General features: G+C 42.4%; 1 protein-coding gene across 4 annotated transcripts in view; it reads right to left on the reverse strand.

The window, feature by feature from the left end:
• Window positions 1-12,287, reverse strand: part of ube2e3 (ubiquitin-conjugating enzyme E2E 3 (UBC4/5 homolog, yeast)) — a 129,305-nt gene extending 117,018 nt beyond the window's left edge. Inside the window, exons 1-3 of one of the 4 annotated variants that reach the window (XM_085985978.1) lie at window positions 12,065-12,287; window positions 10,692-10,881; window positions 10,179-10,229 (exon numbers count right to left, since the gene is read on the reverse strand). In XM_085985978.1, the coding sequence (XP_085842104.1) occupies window positions 10,179-10,229; window positions 10,692-10,881; window positions 12,065-12,107 (284 nt within the window). In that variant the 5' untranslated portion in view covers window positions 12,108-12,287. Of the gene's footprint in view, window positions 1-10,178; window positions 10,230-10,691; window positions 10,882-11,102; window positions 11,355-11,561; window positions 11,877-12,064 lie in introns of those variants that run through there. The other 3 variants (XM_085985974.1, XM_085985976.1, XM_085985975.1) reach the window with 3 other exon arrangements.
• Between the last annotated feature and the right edge of the window lie 1,400 nt (window positions 12,288-13,687).

Genomic DNA, 13,687 nt, shown 5'->3' on the forward strand with positions numbered 1-13,687 from the left:
CCTGCTCCGCCATTCAATAGGATCATGGCTGATCCGAACCTAGACTCACGTCCACTTCCCTGCCCGCAACCCCTAATTCCCTTATCAGCTAGGAAACTGTCTATCTCAGTTTTAAATTTATTTAATGTCGCAGCTTCCACAGCTCTCTGAGGTAGCAAATTCCATAGATTTACTACCCTCGGAGTGAAGAAGTTTCTCCTCATCTCAGTTTTGAAAGGGCAGCCCCTTATTCTAAGATTATGCCCCCTAGTTCTAGTCTCACCCATCAGTGGAAACATCCTCTCCGCATCCACCCGATCAAGCCCCTTCACAATCTTATATGTTTCGATAAGATCGCCTCTCATTCTTCTGAATTCCAATGAGTAGAGGCCCAACCTACTCAACCTTTCCTCATAAGTCAACCCCCTCATCTCCGGAATCAACCGAGTGAACTTTCTCTGAACCGCCTCAAGTATATCTTTTCTTAAATATGGAAACCAAAACTGTACGCAGTATTCCAGGTTTGGCCTCACCTGTATAACTAAAGCAAGACTTCCCTGCTTTTATACTCCATCCCCCTTGCAATAAAAGCCAAGATTCCATTGGCCTTCCTGATCACCTGCTGTACCTGCATACTAACTTTTTGTGTTTCATGCACCAGGACCCCCAGATCCCTTTGTACTGTAGCACTTTGCAGTTTCTCTCCATTTAGATAATAACTTGCTCTTTGATTTTAAAAACCAGAGCGTGCCAAGAAGGGACAGAATGTATAAAGATAAAGGTAAAGTAAAGGGGGTAAAAGCAGGAATAAATTGTCGTAACTTGTTTACTTTATTTTTTTAATTGTTAACACAGGTGATGCTCAGGCAAGATAATTAACAGTTTGCTTCAAAAAATCAAGGTTTTTTTTGAAAAATTAACTCAATTGCAATGAGGAAAGACACTGAGCTTAATGTACTTTTTAAAGTTTATAGGACACAAAAAAAGCGACAACGGCAGAGTAATCAGTAGCTTTTCCACTGCTGCCTCCCCCCACCACTGTCCCCCTCACTCTTATCAGGTACACAGCACTTGCTCAGACTACACAATCTAAGGTCAGCTCAGAGTCAAGGCAAAAATATCAAGTCCAAATCATTACTTTTGGGAAAGGCCAAAGCTTCCAAGTAAAATCTTTAATAAAGGCATTAGAAGATGTAAAAGAAAAGACAATGGATAAATATGATCAGGTTATTGTACAATTTTTAAAAAAATGTAATTTTGTTTTAACCCTTGAACACTGGAAATTTTAGCTACTGCGGAAGAAAACGAGAAAGTTTTTCAGAAAGGAATTTGCGCAAGTTGTGGGAACCCAGTGGCCAGATTGCACAGTGGCAAGTTTACACAGGCAAAATTGAAATGTGGGCATAGGAACTTATGGAAAAAGTTGACACTTACAAAAACATGGCAACAGGAAAACAAATTGTGCAAACAGGAAACACATGCAGGCCAAGATTAATAGTTAGAATTATAGAACTATTTTCCTTCACCTATGGTTTTTTTTTTAATCCTTTACTAGCTCTAAAGCAGAGGATACAAAACAAATGAAAAGGTGAGAAATGTACTAGTTAAGAGTTAGATGTACAGCATTGAGTCATATTGGACACAGCAGTGGGTTTTAGTTGCACTGGGGTCGTTTCAGGATTTGGTATAACTGGAGTGGGATCCCAGAGTTTGGCAGCAGTGTGGTGGGGCTGCTGGAAGTTTTGCATCATGAGGGTGGTGAGGGACATCCTTCAGTCTGGTACTACAGAAGAGGGAACCGGAGATTCGGCATAATTTGGGGGGAATGGGGGGGGTGGGGGAGAGAATGATGGTGAATTATAATGGGCCAGAAATTCCAGGCCAGAAGCGTGAGTACGGTCGGCTTACTCACGCTTCTGGCCGTTGGAAATGCCGGCGTTCAGCATGAACAGCGCATGCGGGGAACGCCGGCATTTCCAGACCTCGAGCGCGTGCGACTGCACAGGCAGCGCTTGCGCAGTGAACTTCGTGGATTTCATTCATGAAATCCGTGAGGTTAAGTCCTTAGAAGTTACACTGAAAAAAAGCAAGTGTAAAGTGGTTCATTGGCTGCGGAGGAAGATATATTTTATCGTGGAGCTTTTGAAATGCAATATTTTTGTTTGGGAAAGGGAGGGAAGTTATTTTAAGAAATTTTAAATAAGTTTTAAAGTTAAAATTTTTTTTTTTTTTTTTATATAAAGGGTTTTCAGAACGGTAGGTAGAAGGAGCAATTGTGGCTGTGTGAATGGAATGTGAGAATGAGTTATGTATGTATGTCCACATATATTCCTTTACGTATATGTATGTATGTTTTATATTCCTTTACTATGAATGTATGTTTTTAATTATGATTTTCCAATAAGTTACTTTCTCTGAAAGTCATAATTAAATAATACATTCATACACATAAGTAAAGGAATATATACATAACACGCAAAGGAATATATACAGACATACATACTTTCAGAAGCTCCACGATAAGAAATATCTTCCTCCGCAGCCTCTGTAGCAACTGTACCCATGCTTTTTTCATGTGTAAGTTGTAATGACTGGACCTCACTGAAAGCATTAATGAAAGCGGCGAATTATACTGCGCACGCGCTGCATGTGCAGCCGCACGCGTTCTGCCTCTGAACCCCTTCGTTCAGAGGACAGGAAATGCCGGTTTTCCCCACATGCACTGTGCATGCTGAAAACCGGCATTTCATCCGGCCAGATGCGTAAGTACCCCGACCGTACTAGCGCATTTGGAAGGGAATTATTGGGCCAACATTTTACATGTCAATAAAATAAAAAATTTAACACTTGCACGACTTGCCCCCTCGCATCTGCGACTGAGGGTCCAAGGAGGTGCATTGCGCAAGAGGTCATCATCGGATGTATCCTCACACTGTTCCCTTTGGGGAACTGTATGAAGTGGTGGAAGGATTTATGGCCGTGATTAACGCTCATTCCGTGACCGTAACCATCTTTGAACCAGCCATTAGGGTGGTTAGTCCTATGGCGGGAGGGTTTTACGGGCTCCCACAACCCATCTGAGGGGGGGGAGGGCCACCAACACCCACGGACGCAAGTATCCCGCTGGATGTCCACCCAGAATTTAAAGTTGGAGCTCCGACTCCACTTGCCGGGACTGTCTGGAGTGGGGTTCAAAACCCTACTCCTTCTGGCCCAGCGGCGGGGATGCTTACTGCTACGCAAAAGGCCCACTCCGCACAAAAGGTGACACCCATACGTTTCCTGCGCCTTTTCCCTCCCCGTGACTGGAGCCCTATGCTGCCACTTCACGTTGCTAATCGGATTGGGCGTTTGTCATAGCGGTAGGATCCCCGCCACTGGGCCAGATCAGGGTAGGGTTTCGAACCCCGCTCCAGACAGTCCCGGCAAGTGGAGTCGGAGCTCCGGCTCTAAATTCTGGGTTGACATCCAGTGGGATATTTGCGTCCGTGGGTGTGGGTGGCCCCCCCTCCTTGTATAGCTTGTGGGAGCCCGTAAAACCCTCCCGCCATAGGACTAACCGCCCTAATGGCTGGTTCAAAGATGGTTACGGTCACGGAATGAGCGTTAATCACGGCCATAAATCCTTCCACCACTTCATACAGTTCCCCAAAGGGAACAGTGTGAAGACACGTATGACGACGACATTGCTAAATAAATAAATGGAATTAAAAAAATTCTTTTAGGGCTTTTAAAAGTCTTTAAATTGCTTTAATTCTCTTTAAAACTACTTCAGATTACTCAAAATAATGTAAACATTTTAAAAAGTTTATAAAAGTTACCAAAATCTTCAAAAAACTTCCAAAAACCTATTTAAACTGCTGCTTTGCATGTAAAAAAGCAAAGCAGCTTGACAGAAACATTGGGGGCGTGTCCAGTGAAACTGAGACCTCAAGGGGCGTGTCTCACTTACACTGCACGCTCCTGGGTCCGCGCTGGCTGCACTCCTGGGCGGCGTGACGTCATACGCTGCCCAGGAATGTGCTTTCTATTTCTCCAAGTTCAGGCGTCCCAGAAGCTGATCGGCAGGAGCGCGGGGTAAGTGCAAATACGGGGCTTGCACGCGCTGCAAGCCCCGTTCTGGAATTTCTGGCCCATTGTGTCTGCATATTTATTTCAAAGTAGAAATATTTGGGCAGCAAAAAACACTGCGATGCATGGTGCTTCCAATGGTCAAATGTTATCTAGCTTTTCAACTGAATGGTGGTTTTGTATATTCTTTTATTTTTGTTGGTTTCAGCTATTTTGTCGGTCATCCACGAGTCAGAAAAAGATACTCTTCAGGTGAAAGCAACAGAGCAGTGAAAAACACATACTTGCTTTGATAAGCAATGACATGACTGAAGTCTGAACTGCACGAGAAGTATGCACTCGTTACTGTTTGTCAAAGATTGAAGCTGATCAGACATAGGCAAAGGAAGAACTTTGAGGCTTTAGTTCTCAACTAGGATGAAGCAAGGAAACTGTTTACAAGTAGAAAAGCTTACTAAGCAGTTATAGACATTGGATTATTAAGTACCAAAATCTGAATTCCATGGTGTCCAAGAGGAATAGGCAGCATTGTGTACGAGGGTTCTCGGCACACGGACAATCCAAAAGTGCACAAGTCTGGCAAGCAGCACAAGATGGACTGGCTTCATTTGGATGACCAAAGAAATACTGTGTGGAATGCATTCATAGAGCATTTCAAGGAAATTATCCAAATTCCAGTTACAAACACTAGTAACAGGATATATGTTAGTTAAAAAAAGGTAGAAAATATGTAACTGGTCTCATTTCCACAAAAAATTTGGGAAAATTCGTATATTTTTGATCAACTTAATTGTATTTTTAACAATAGCAAACTGAGAGCCAATGACTACTTTTCGAAAAAAAGCACATACCTCTATTCTAAAAGTCGATCAGATTTTACAAGTACAGGAAACTTCGCGATATCCGGCACCGACGGGACCGAGCTGCTGCCGATCTATCAAAACTTCCGGATAGACCAGCGCTAATGTTGAAGGATAGGAGGTTTTCGTCTCCGTATCTGACAACAAACACCGTTGCTTAGCAACAGCTTGTAAACACTCGGCCCGTACCTTGGAAGCGTCTCTGAAGCTGTTGCTAAGCTACAGAGATGCTTTCCAGAGCCTGACTGTTAAAAAAAAAATGCTAGAAGAAAAAAAACCTAACCAAAACGGCTGCTGATTTCTGCCGTTAGATCGAGGTTTCTGGACATACAACCAAAGTTTCCTGTATTGAGATTTTTTTTTTTTTTTTAAATCTTGCACTTGACCACCAGAATTAGTGTTACGGAGAACAAGCAGCACTTAAACCTACTTTTGCAATAATGGAAGCTAAAAAGCATTTTTGAGAGAAAATATTTGCCTTCTTAAAATTGTAAGAGCTTAAAACCCAAGATGTCACCAAGTATTGGAATACTTTATTAACCCTGACATAATGCATTACTAATGATCACAACTGAGGTCTAGCAACATCGCAAGGTTTTGGAAACAACAGAAATTCCAGTAGGGTATTTATACAGCATATTGCTTAAAAATCAGCTCATCTCTATACATAAAGGTATAATATCAGAACCTGGTATTTCAGGTTGAAAAGGGAAAAGGTGCATTACATAAATATCTCATACTTCATTTTACAGTACTCAGAATTTCTGCAACTGCACAATGCAACCTGAATATCTGTATGTAATGCTATTAACATGTTCTTAGTGTAAATAACATCTTGATAAATGCAAACCAGACAAATAGAAAGGGAAAATTATGTTCAATTATGCCCTTCACCAAAAAAAACTGTCTCTTGGGGGAAAAAAAACATCTTTCTTGTTTAATAAAAGAGAGAGACCCAAGCCTAGGACATCTACAGGTAGTTCCAACTGGTTCCATGGCAGGGTATGCACTATGCAAATCAGCCCAAGAGCCACAGGACCTCAAGGAACTACACAAAATATAGGAATGATGATGAAGTTTCCCAACTATTGGCATGGTTAACTTAGGTTGGGGAAGAACCAGATCAACTCTGGCTGCTTTGAAATCACACTCCATGCTATTTGCAATAGAGCCACTCTTCATAATAAACATCACCAGAACAACCCAAAAGGCAAACTTTACTCGAGAGTCTCGATGGTGACAAGATGATTTTTTAAAAACAAAGTAGTTCTCAGTGACATTTTCACTATTCCAAAAGACAGTGAGCTCTTAAGAGTGTCCAGGCCAACACATCAACCAACACCACCAAAAAAAAACTAGATTAACTGTTCATTTATTTCTTGGATTGTGGGACTGAACTGCCGAGTTTGCCTACAGTGACTACACTTCAAAGATTGTAAATCACTATGGGATGTCCCGAGGATGTGAAAGGCACTATACAAATCCAAGTCTAAGTCTTTCTTTCTCCCTATAATAAGCACACTCGGAACAAAAAGGTTTTCCCCATAGACTTTCCTTCCTCTTTAGAGGACGACAAAAATGAAGTATTTATCTTAATCAGATCTGAAGCATATTTTGAGTACCCAGGCACATTGCAAGGACCAACTTAAAAACATGTTTAATAGCTGCTACAAATATGCAATCTTTTCTCTTAAAAACATATCCTCAGTTGGTTTCTGTGATGTGCTTAAACCCCCTCTTCTAGAAGCCCACCCTAGCCCCTCTGTCCTTGTAAACTACCACCCTATCTCCAACCTTCCTTTCCTCACCAAATTCCTTGAACGGGTTGTCGCCTCCCAAACCTGTGCCTATCTTTCCTGCAACTCAATGTTTGAACCTTTCCAATCAGGTTTCCGCCCCTGCCACAGTACTGAAACGGCCCTAATTAAAGTCACAAATTACATCCTGTGTGACTGTGACCATGGTGCACTATCCCTCCTCATCCTGCGCGACCTGTCTGTAGCATTTGACATGGCTGACCACACCATCCTCCTGCAACGCCTCTCCTCCATCATGCAGCTGAGTGGAACTGCCCTAGCGTTTGATCCATTCTTATCTACCCAGTCATAGCCAGAGAATCTCATGTAATGGTTTTTCTTCCCCCACGCGCAGTTACCGAGTCCCCCAAAGATCCAGCCCTGGCCCCATCCTATTGCTCATTTACATGCTTTCCCTCAGCAACATCATCCAAAAACACAACTTCAGGTTCCACATGTACATTGATGACACACAGCTCCATCTCACCATCACCTCTCAACCCCTCCACTGCGCCTCTGTTATTACGCTGCTTGTCCAACATCCATTACTGGATGAGCAGAAATTTCCTCCAATTAAACATTGGGAAGACAGAATCCATCGTCATCGACCCCGGCCTCAAGCTCCATTCCCTAGCCACTGAGTCTATCCCTCTCCCTGACCAATGTTTCAGGCTCAACCAGACTGCTGGCAACCTCACCGTCCTATTTGACCGAGTTGAACTTCTGACCCCATATCCTTTCCAGCACCTCCGTAATATCACCTGTCTCCACCCCTGCCTCAAACCACCTGCTGCTGAAAACCTCATCCATGCTTTAGTTACCTCTAGACTGGTCTCTTCCAATGCTCCCCTGGCCAGTATCCCATCTTCCAGCATCCATAAACGTTAGCTCATCCAAAATTCTGCTGCCCATATCCTAACTCTCACCAAGTTCCGTTCACCCAAAACCCCCTTTGCTCACTGACTTGCATTGGCTCCCAGTCCACCAATGCCTCTAATTTAAAATTCTCATCCGATTGTTCAAATCACTCCATTGCCTCACCCCTCCCGTTCTCGCACCCTACAACCGGAGAACTATGCGTTCCTCCAATTCTGCCTCTCTTGCATCTCCTTCTTCCTTTGTCCCACTATTGGCGGTCATGCCTTCAGCAGTCCAGGCCCAAAGCTCTGGGATTTTCTCCCTAAACTGCTCCATCTCCTTCAAGATACTCCTTAAAACCTCTCTCTTAAACCAAACTTTTGATCATCTGTCTTAATGTTTCCTTCTTTGGCCCAGTGTCAATTTCTGTCTTATTACTGTACCCTGTGAAGCGCTTTGGGTCGTTTTACTACATTAAAAAAGATGCTATATACACACACATGCAATTTGTTGTAAAAAGTAACTGCAAATCAGCTTGGAGTACACTGGAAGGAACTGGTCATGCTTTTCCTTCAAAACCCCAAGCAACATTAAACTGAATTTTCCCTCTAAAATGGATGAATTTTCCAAGTATCAAAAAGATAAGTGCAGATGAGGGAGGTCATGCAGCCTGTCCAGCACATCCTTCCATAGACAATTTAAACATTTCTAAGAATACAGAATTTAACCTATTTAACAGCAAATGCAGTACACTGAGAAATTGAACTTTGGCTCCACTTAAACTATGAGACCTTACTTTAAAGTGCATTACAATTTTGTTCAGAAGGTCATAAACCAGAAACTATGAAGAATTTCACAATGGACATTTATATTGAACAAATTCCAAAGTATATATCTGTGTAAATGCAAGAAACAAGAGTTGAACAGATCACATTGCTTTTAAGCTTATGGGCCACTTATTTTGTATGATGTCAATGCAATGTGAAAACCACATTGCATTAAGTCAAAGTGTAGCTCAAGTCCAGTTTCAACTGCAAATTTGAGGGTGCTTTAAAGTTTGGCAAACACTATGAAACCACTGATTTACAACTACAACTGATTTAATTTTTCCAAGTTTCAGTTTAAAATACGACTTCAAAGACCCCAAGTGGTCTGATAATTAAATAAATATTTTTAATGTTAATAAAAATCCAATAGTCAATTGTTAACTAACTTAAAAAGTAATCACTGGCATCCTCAACAAAACACCCCATCCAATTCCATTCCCTCCCAATGTACAGAGTGGTACAGAGCCCGTAGTGTAAGTGTTGTCAGCGTACACTGGTCTAAAGCAGATACCAGCATCAAATCTGAAATATTTGATAAAAACTATTAAAGTAAAAGCACTTTGTGGTTGCCAATTGAAGTAGCATTCAGAAGTACTTTCACGAGGTCAATGGGTTAAATATCAACCTGGAACATTCTGTTTCATTACATTTTTCTCATGTACTGCAAAGGTCATAATATTGGGTCAATTCTTTTTTTTTTAATCCAGAAACATTGATCAAAGTGGGTTTGAAATTTAATAACTACACAACTTTGAATTTTCTGTGCTAAAGATGGTAAAACAGTCAGCCAAATTTTAATTCACAAATTTAGGTTAAAGGTATTTCATTTAATGTAGACTCCATGTAAGCTTGACTTCTACACTCCTTACTGATTCAACATTTGAAAGGCAAAGATTTATCCAGGTGCCATCATGAAAAGCTTGGATCAGAAAATATAATTCTTTGAACAGGGTAAAAAAAAACTCAAATATTGAAACGTGCTGTAAAACTTTACACCACAAAACTATTCATGACCTTTATGGACACAAAAACGAAGTCCTGCCAAAACCTGAAAAAAATATGAATCACTGGCCTGCAAGCAACAAATAAAGCTACTGCTTGTGAAACTCATTAGGTGTCTATAGCATGTTAACAGTTCATCATTCCATTTTATAGAATGAAGACAGATGACCTTACTTCACTCTTCTTCCACATGAGAACTTCTAAAGTTCTCAGGTATAACTAATGTGCATTACTATATTGACTGTTGACAGCAAATAAGTGTCCAAAATTGGTTAATTAAGCCAAAGTAAAATTTGAAGCTTTGATAGTTCAGTTTAAAAGTAAGCTCCACCTTAACAACATAAAAAGTCAGTAATTTCCCTCAGGAAGACAAAAAAAAATCCAACCCCAACAACACAAAAGTTACACTCCAGCTACAACAGTTAAGTGGGTTATTCCCCCCCCCCCCGATACTTATTCTAGCAATGTTTTCCAGCCACAGAAAACCAACATATATACAGTGACAACCAATTTAAACACAGTAGCACCTATTATGAGAACACCTATATATCTTTTAAGATGTTGGCCTGCTTTCAAGCATTCATAAATGTCCATCATTTACAAAGAACAGTTTATCATTCCCCATAATTTATGCCTTATCACAGGACCCTCTTAAGATACTAATTATCTACCAAATGCCTCCGTTTGTTCAGAAAACTACAATACACATACATTCACTTAAATTGCATCAGTGTCAGGGAACTTGATCACATTTTGCAACCTTCTAATTGATCAACCTGACTTACCTGCAGTTCGGGGGCGGATCCAGCGTGATTTCAGCTAGTTCCTTTTGAATTCTGAAAATTGAAGAAGAGGTATTCAGTACAAAACACTGTGCTGCATTTAGATGTAAAAAAAACGATTACAGTGCCCTCTATCACCATCCTTTTCTCTGCAGCTCACCCAACCAGAGTGGAAAACATGGCTGCTTCCTCTTTGTTCTCCACAGCGTTATACCCAAATCCCATAACAGGACAAGTTTTCACAAATTTCCACTACTTGTCGCTTTTCATTTTATATAATTTATCCTAAAACGGGTAGAAGGGTACACCAAAGATTCAAAGAAGGGTATTTTGTCCCGCTAAAGAGCCGTTTTACCCAAATTATTCCCTTTTCAAGCTTATATGCAAATGAAGAGAGGAGTGTTTATATTGACATATTTGATAAGGACTTTAAAGGAGTGCAACCGGGATTGGCAAAATGCCGGTGCTCGAGTGCAGAAACACCGAGGCAAAAAGGAAGAAGGGTTCTGTACTTACCTTTTAGCGCTAGTGGAGAGTTTGGCTGTGGTTTTGCTGGATACCTTGGGGTCTTTCTTTTTCGGTTGTTGCTGAGAGGCTGGCTCTTTCCTCTCCTCTTGCGGGTTGTCACGCTGGTCGGCATCCGAGCTCCCACTGCTTGTGCTCGGACTCTCGTCGTCAGACCTCTGCCTGTCGCTGGACATCTTCCCTTCAGCGTCAAAAGAAGCCACAAAAATTACCACATTCACCAAAGAGAGGAGGGGAAAAGCCCAACTACTATTTAAAACTAACGACTCGCATGGACACCAAGAAGCAATGCTCGTGGCCACAGAGCGGACAACCAGATAGCAACGCTGCCTTTTCTCTCTCTCTTTCCCTCCCCCCTCTCTCTAAAGATTTAAAAACACACTTTGCATTGGATTTACATACCGTCGACGGAGATTAGAAACATCTTTTAAAGGATTACAAAGTATATTCTTAAAAAAAAAACAAGTTGTCTTTGTGTTTGTGCGGGGGGAGGGGGATCATGGGGTGTCTCTGCTGTAAAAGGAGGTTTTGTTGTGTAAGGTGGCACTGCTCGGGATTTTAACATTACACGATCTTGACGGTCATTTAAACAGAGGAGGATGTGGGGAACTAGACTGAAGCAGTGGAGGCCGGCAAGTCTGAAGGGGGTCTGGGTGGGAAATTTGTGACCGGTTTGTGTGACTGTTTCCAAGATATAATTTAAATCGTCCTTTTAAAAAGAGGGGCGCTCCAATCAGCGCGCTGCAGCAACTGATGCGTAAACTCGGCTCTCCCGACAACCGCTGAACAATGAGGAGGAATTTGTCAAGTTTCCCACCGAATCGTCTACCTTTAAAAACTGACGGCCAACTTCCTCCTTACCTTAGGGTGATCCGAGCCCGAGGCCGGTGGCCGGAATGACGGGTGGGCAGCCGATGTTTAAAGAGAGAGAACAAATTTTTAAAAAGAAAGAAAATTTATATCTTGGTGGGGGGGGGGGGAACAATCCAAGGAGAGAGGGGGGTGGGGAGGGGAGGGAGGAAGGAAGGAAATCCAAAAAAAGTGTCAGAAGCCCACGGTGTAAATCATTGAGTGTGAAAGCGAGCTCTATTTTTCCTCAGACACACACGCTCGGCTGTTTGATTCGCCTCCCGCCGCCGGCGCTCGCATCTCATCGCGCCGAGTCAGCAGCACAGAGCGCGGCACCGCGCAGGCGTGGGGAGGAAGGGGGGCGCGCGCTGCCCACCGGCACTTTAAACACGCGCGCGGCCGGCTGTTCACCGGCACTTTAAACACGCGCTGTAGCCACAGCCGTTTCTCTCCTCTGTCCTCCACGATCGCGTATTCAATGCTATCGTGCAAAAAATAAAACCAATCAAACGTACCCTCGGGTCTGAGAGGCGACGTCAACTTACTCACTCCTACCATCCGTTTTGCAAAGAGGGCTGCCAGAACGAAAACCCGTTTTGAACTCGTCACTATTTATCACACGGGGTCGAGCAATATGCGTCTGTCAAACAAAGACTCGAAACCAATCCTGCGTGTTAACTTTTTTTTTCCCCTACGGAGATCCGCTGCGATTTTAGACCTCAAAAGAGGCAAGCTGTTTCTTGCCTTTAATCACGTGCACAGATATAACGTGCGGTTTATCGGTTAAAATAAGTCGTTTACATGTGGTCGTTGCTTGACCTACATATTTTGAGAACGGATGTGTAAAAGTCGTAGTGCTTGACTTCCAAATGAGCCTGTCACCAATGCAAAAAGGAGCTGAACACCCCACCTGAAGAAAGGGAGGACTTTCTGTAATGCCCGTGTGTAATTGAGACACTGACTGCAGAAGTTGGTTATAACAGGTGTTTACTGAATGGAGACAAAACTGGAACTACTATACAAAGTTACTTCACAGGCTTATATACAGGGGTGGTCACTACTGGTACTGCAGTATACAGGGGCTGCAGAATATAGTTCCTTCTTCAAGGTACATACACTACAATTCCTCCCCTTTTAGCTAAACAGTACATAACATTCGATTAATAATTAAATAACATATTTACAATTACAGTTGCTATATACATTAGCTGAAGTTAATCAATTATAAATTCAGTCTTTGAGGAGGCTTCCTGATTCTGTCCGGATAACGCCTCTTTGGGGTATCAGGTTCTTCTGGCAAAGTTGATTCGGGATCAATGTCGTTGTTTGGTTCGTCTGCTTCCAATATCACCGATTCTGAGGTAGATGCAATTGGTACTTCGGTTTCATCACCAGGTGCATAGGATCGTGGTGTAGATTTGACGTTTTCCAGTGACTCTAGAACCTGGTCAGCATGGCGTCTTACAATGCTCTCTCCAATGTCCACGGTATATATTAGAGGTCCTTGCCGTGTGCAGATCGTTCCTGGCTGCCATTTCTCTGTGCGGTAGTCCCGGGCCAAAACTGGTTGACCTATCTTGAAACTCTTGGTTGGCCTTTCATTCATATTCTGAAACTGCCTGTTCTCCACATCTCTTCTGATGTTTGGCTTAACCAAGTCCAAGCGGCATCTTAGTCTTCGATTGAAGAACATCATGACTGGAGTTTGGTTGGTAACCGCATGTGTCGCATTCCGGTAGGCAAACAAGAAGTTATCCACCTTGTGTTGTAGGGGTATGTCTTCATTACACATTGCCTTGATAGCCTTCTTGAATGTTTGAACGAACCTCTCAGCCAATCCATTGGTGGCTGGATGATATGGGGCGGATGTGTAATGCTTAACACCATTGTTCTTTAAGAACCTCTGGAACTCTTCAGACACAAACTGTGGTCCATTGTCAGAGCAAATCTGTTCAGGCAGCCCATTTCTGGCGAATATGGTTCGTAAGACTGTGATAGTTTTTTCTGTGGTGGTTGAGGACATTTTTATTACCTCTGGCCGCTTTGAATGTGCATCCACCGCAATTAAAAACATTGAGTCCATAAATGGACCAGCAAAATCAATGTGTACCCTTTGCCATGGAGAGGAGGGCCACTCC

The sequence above is a fragment of the Somniosus microcephalus genome, chromosome 4 (genome assembly GCF_052327205.1).
Source record: "Somniosus microcephalus isolate GS21.2 chromosome 4, FLI_Smic_1.0, whole genome shotgun sequence".
Lineage (NCBI taxonomy): Eukaryota > Metazoa > Chordata > Chondrichthyes > Squaliformes > Somniosidae > Somniosus > Somniosus microcephalus.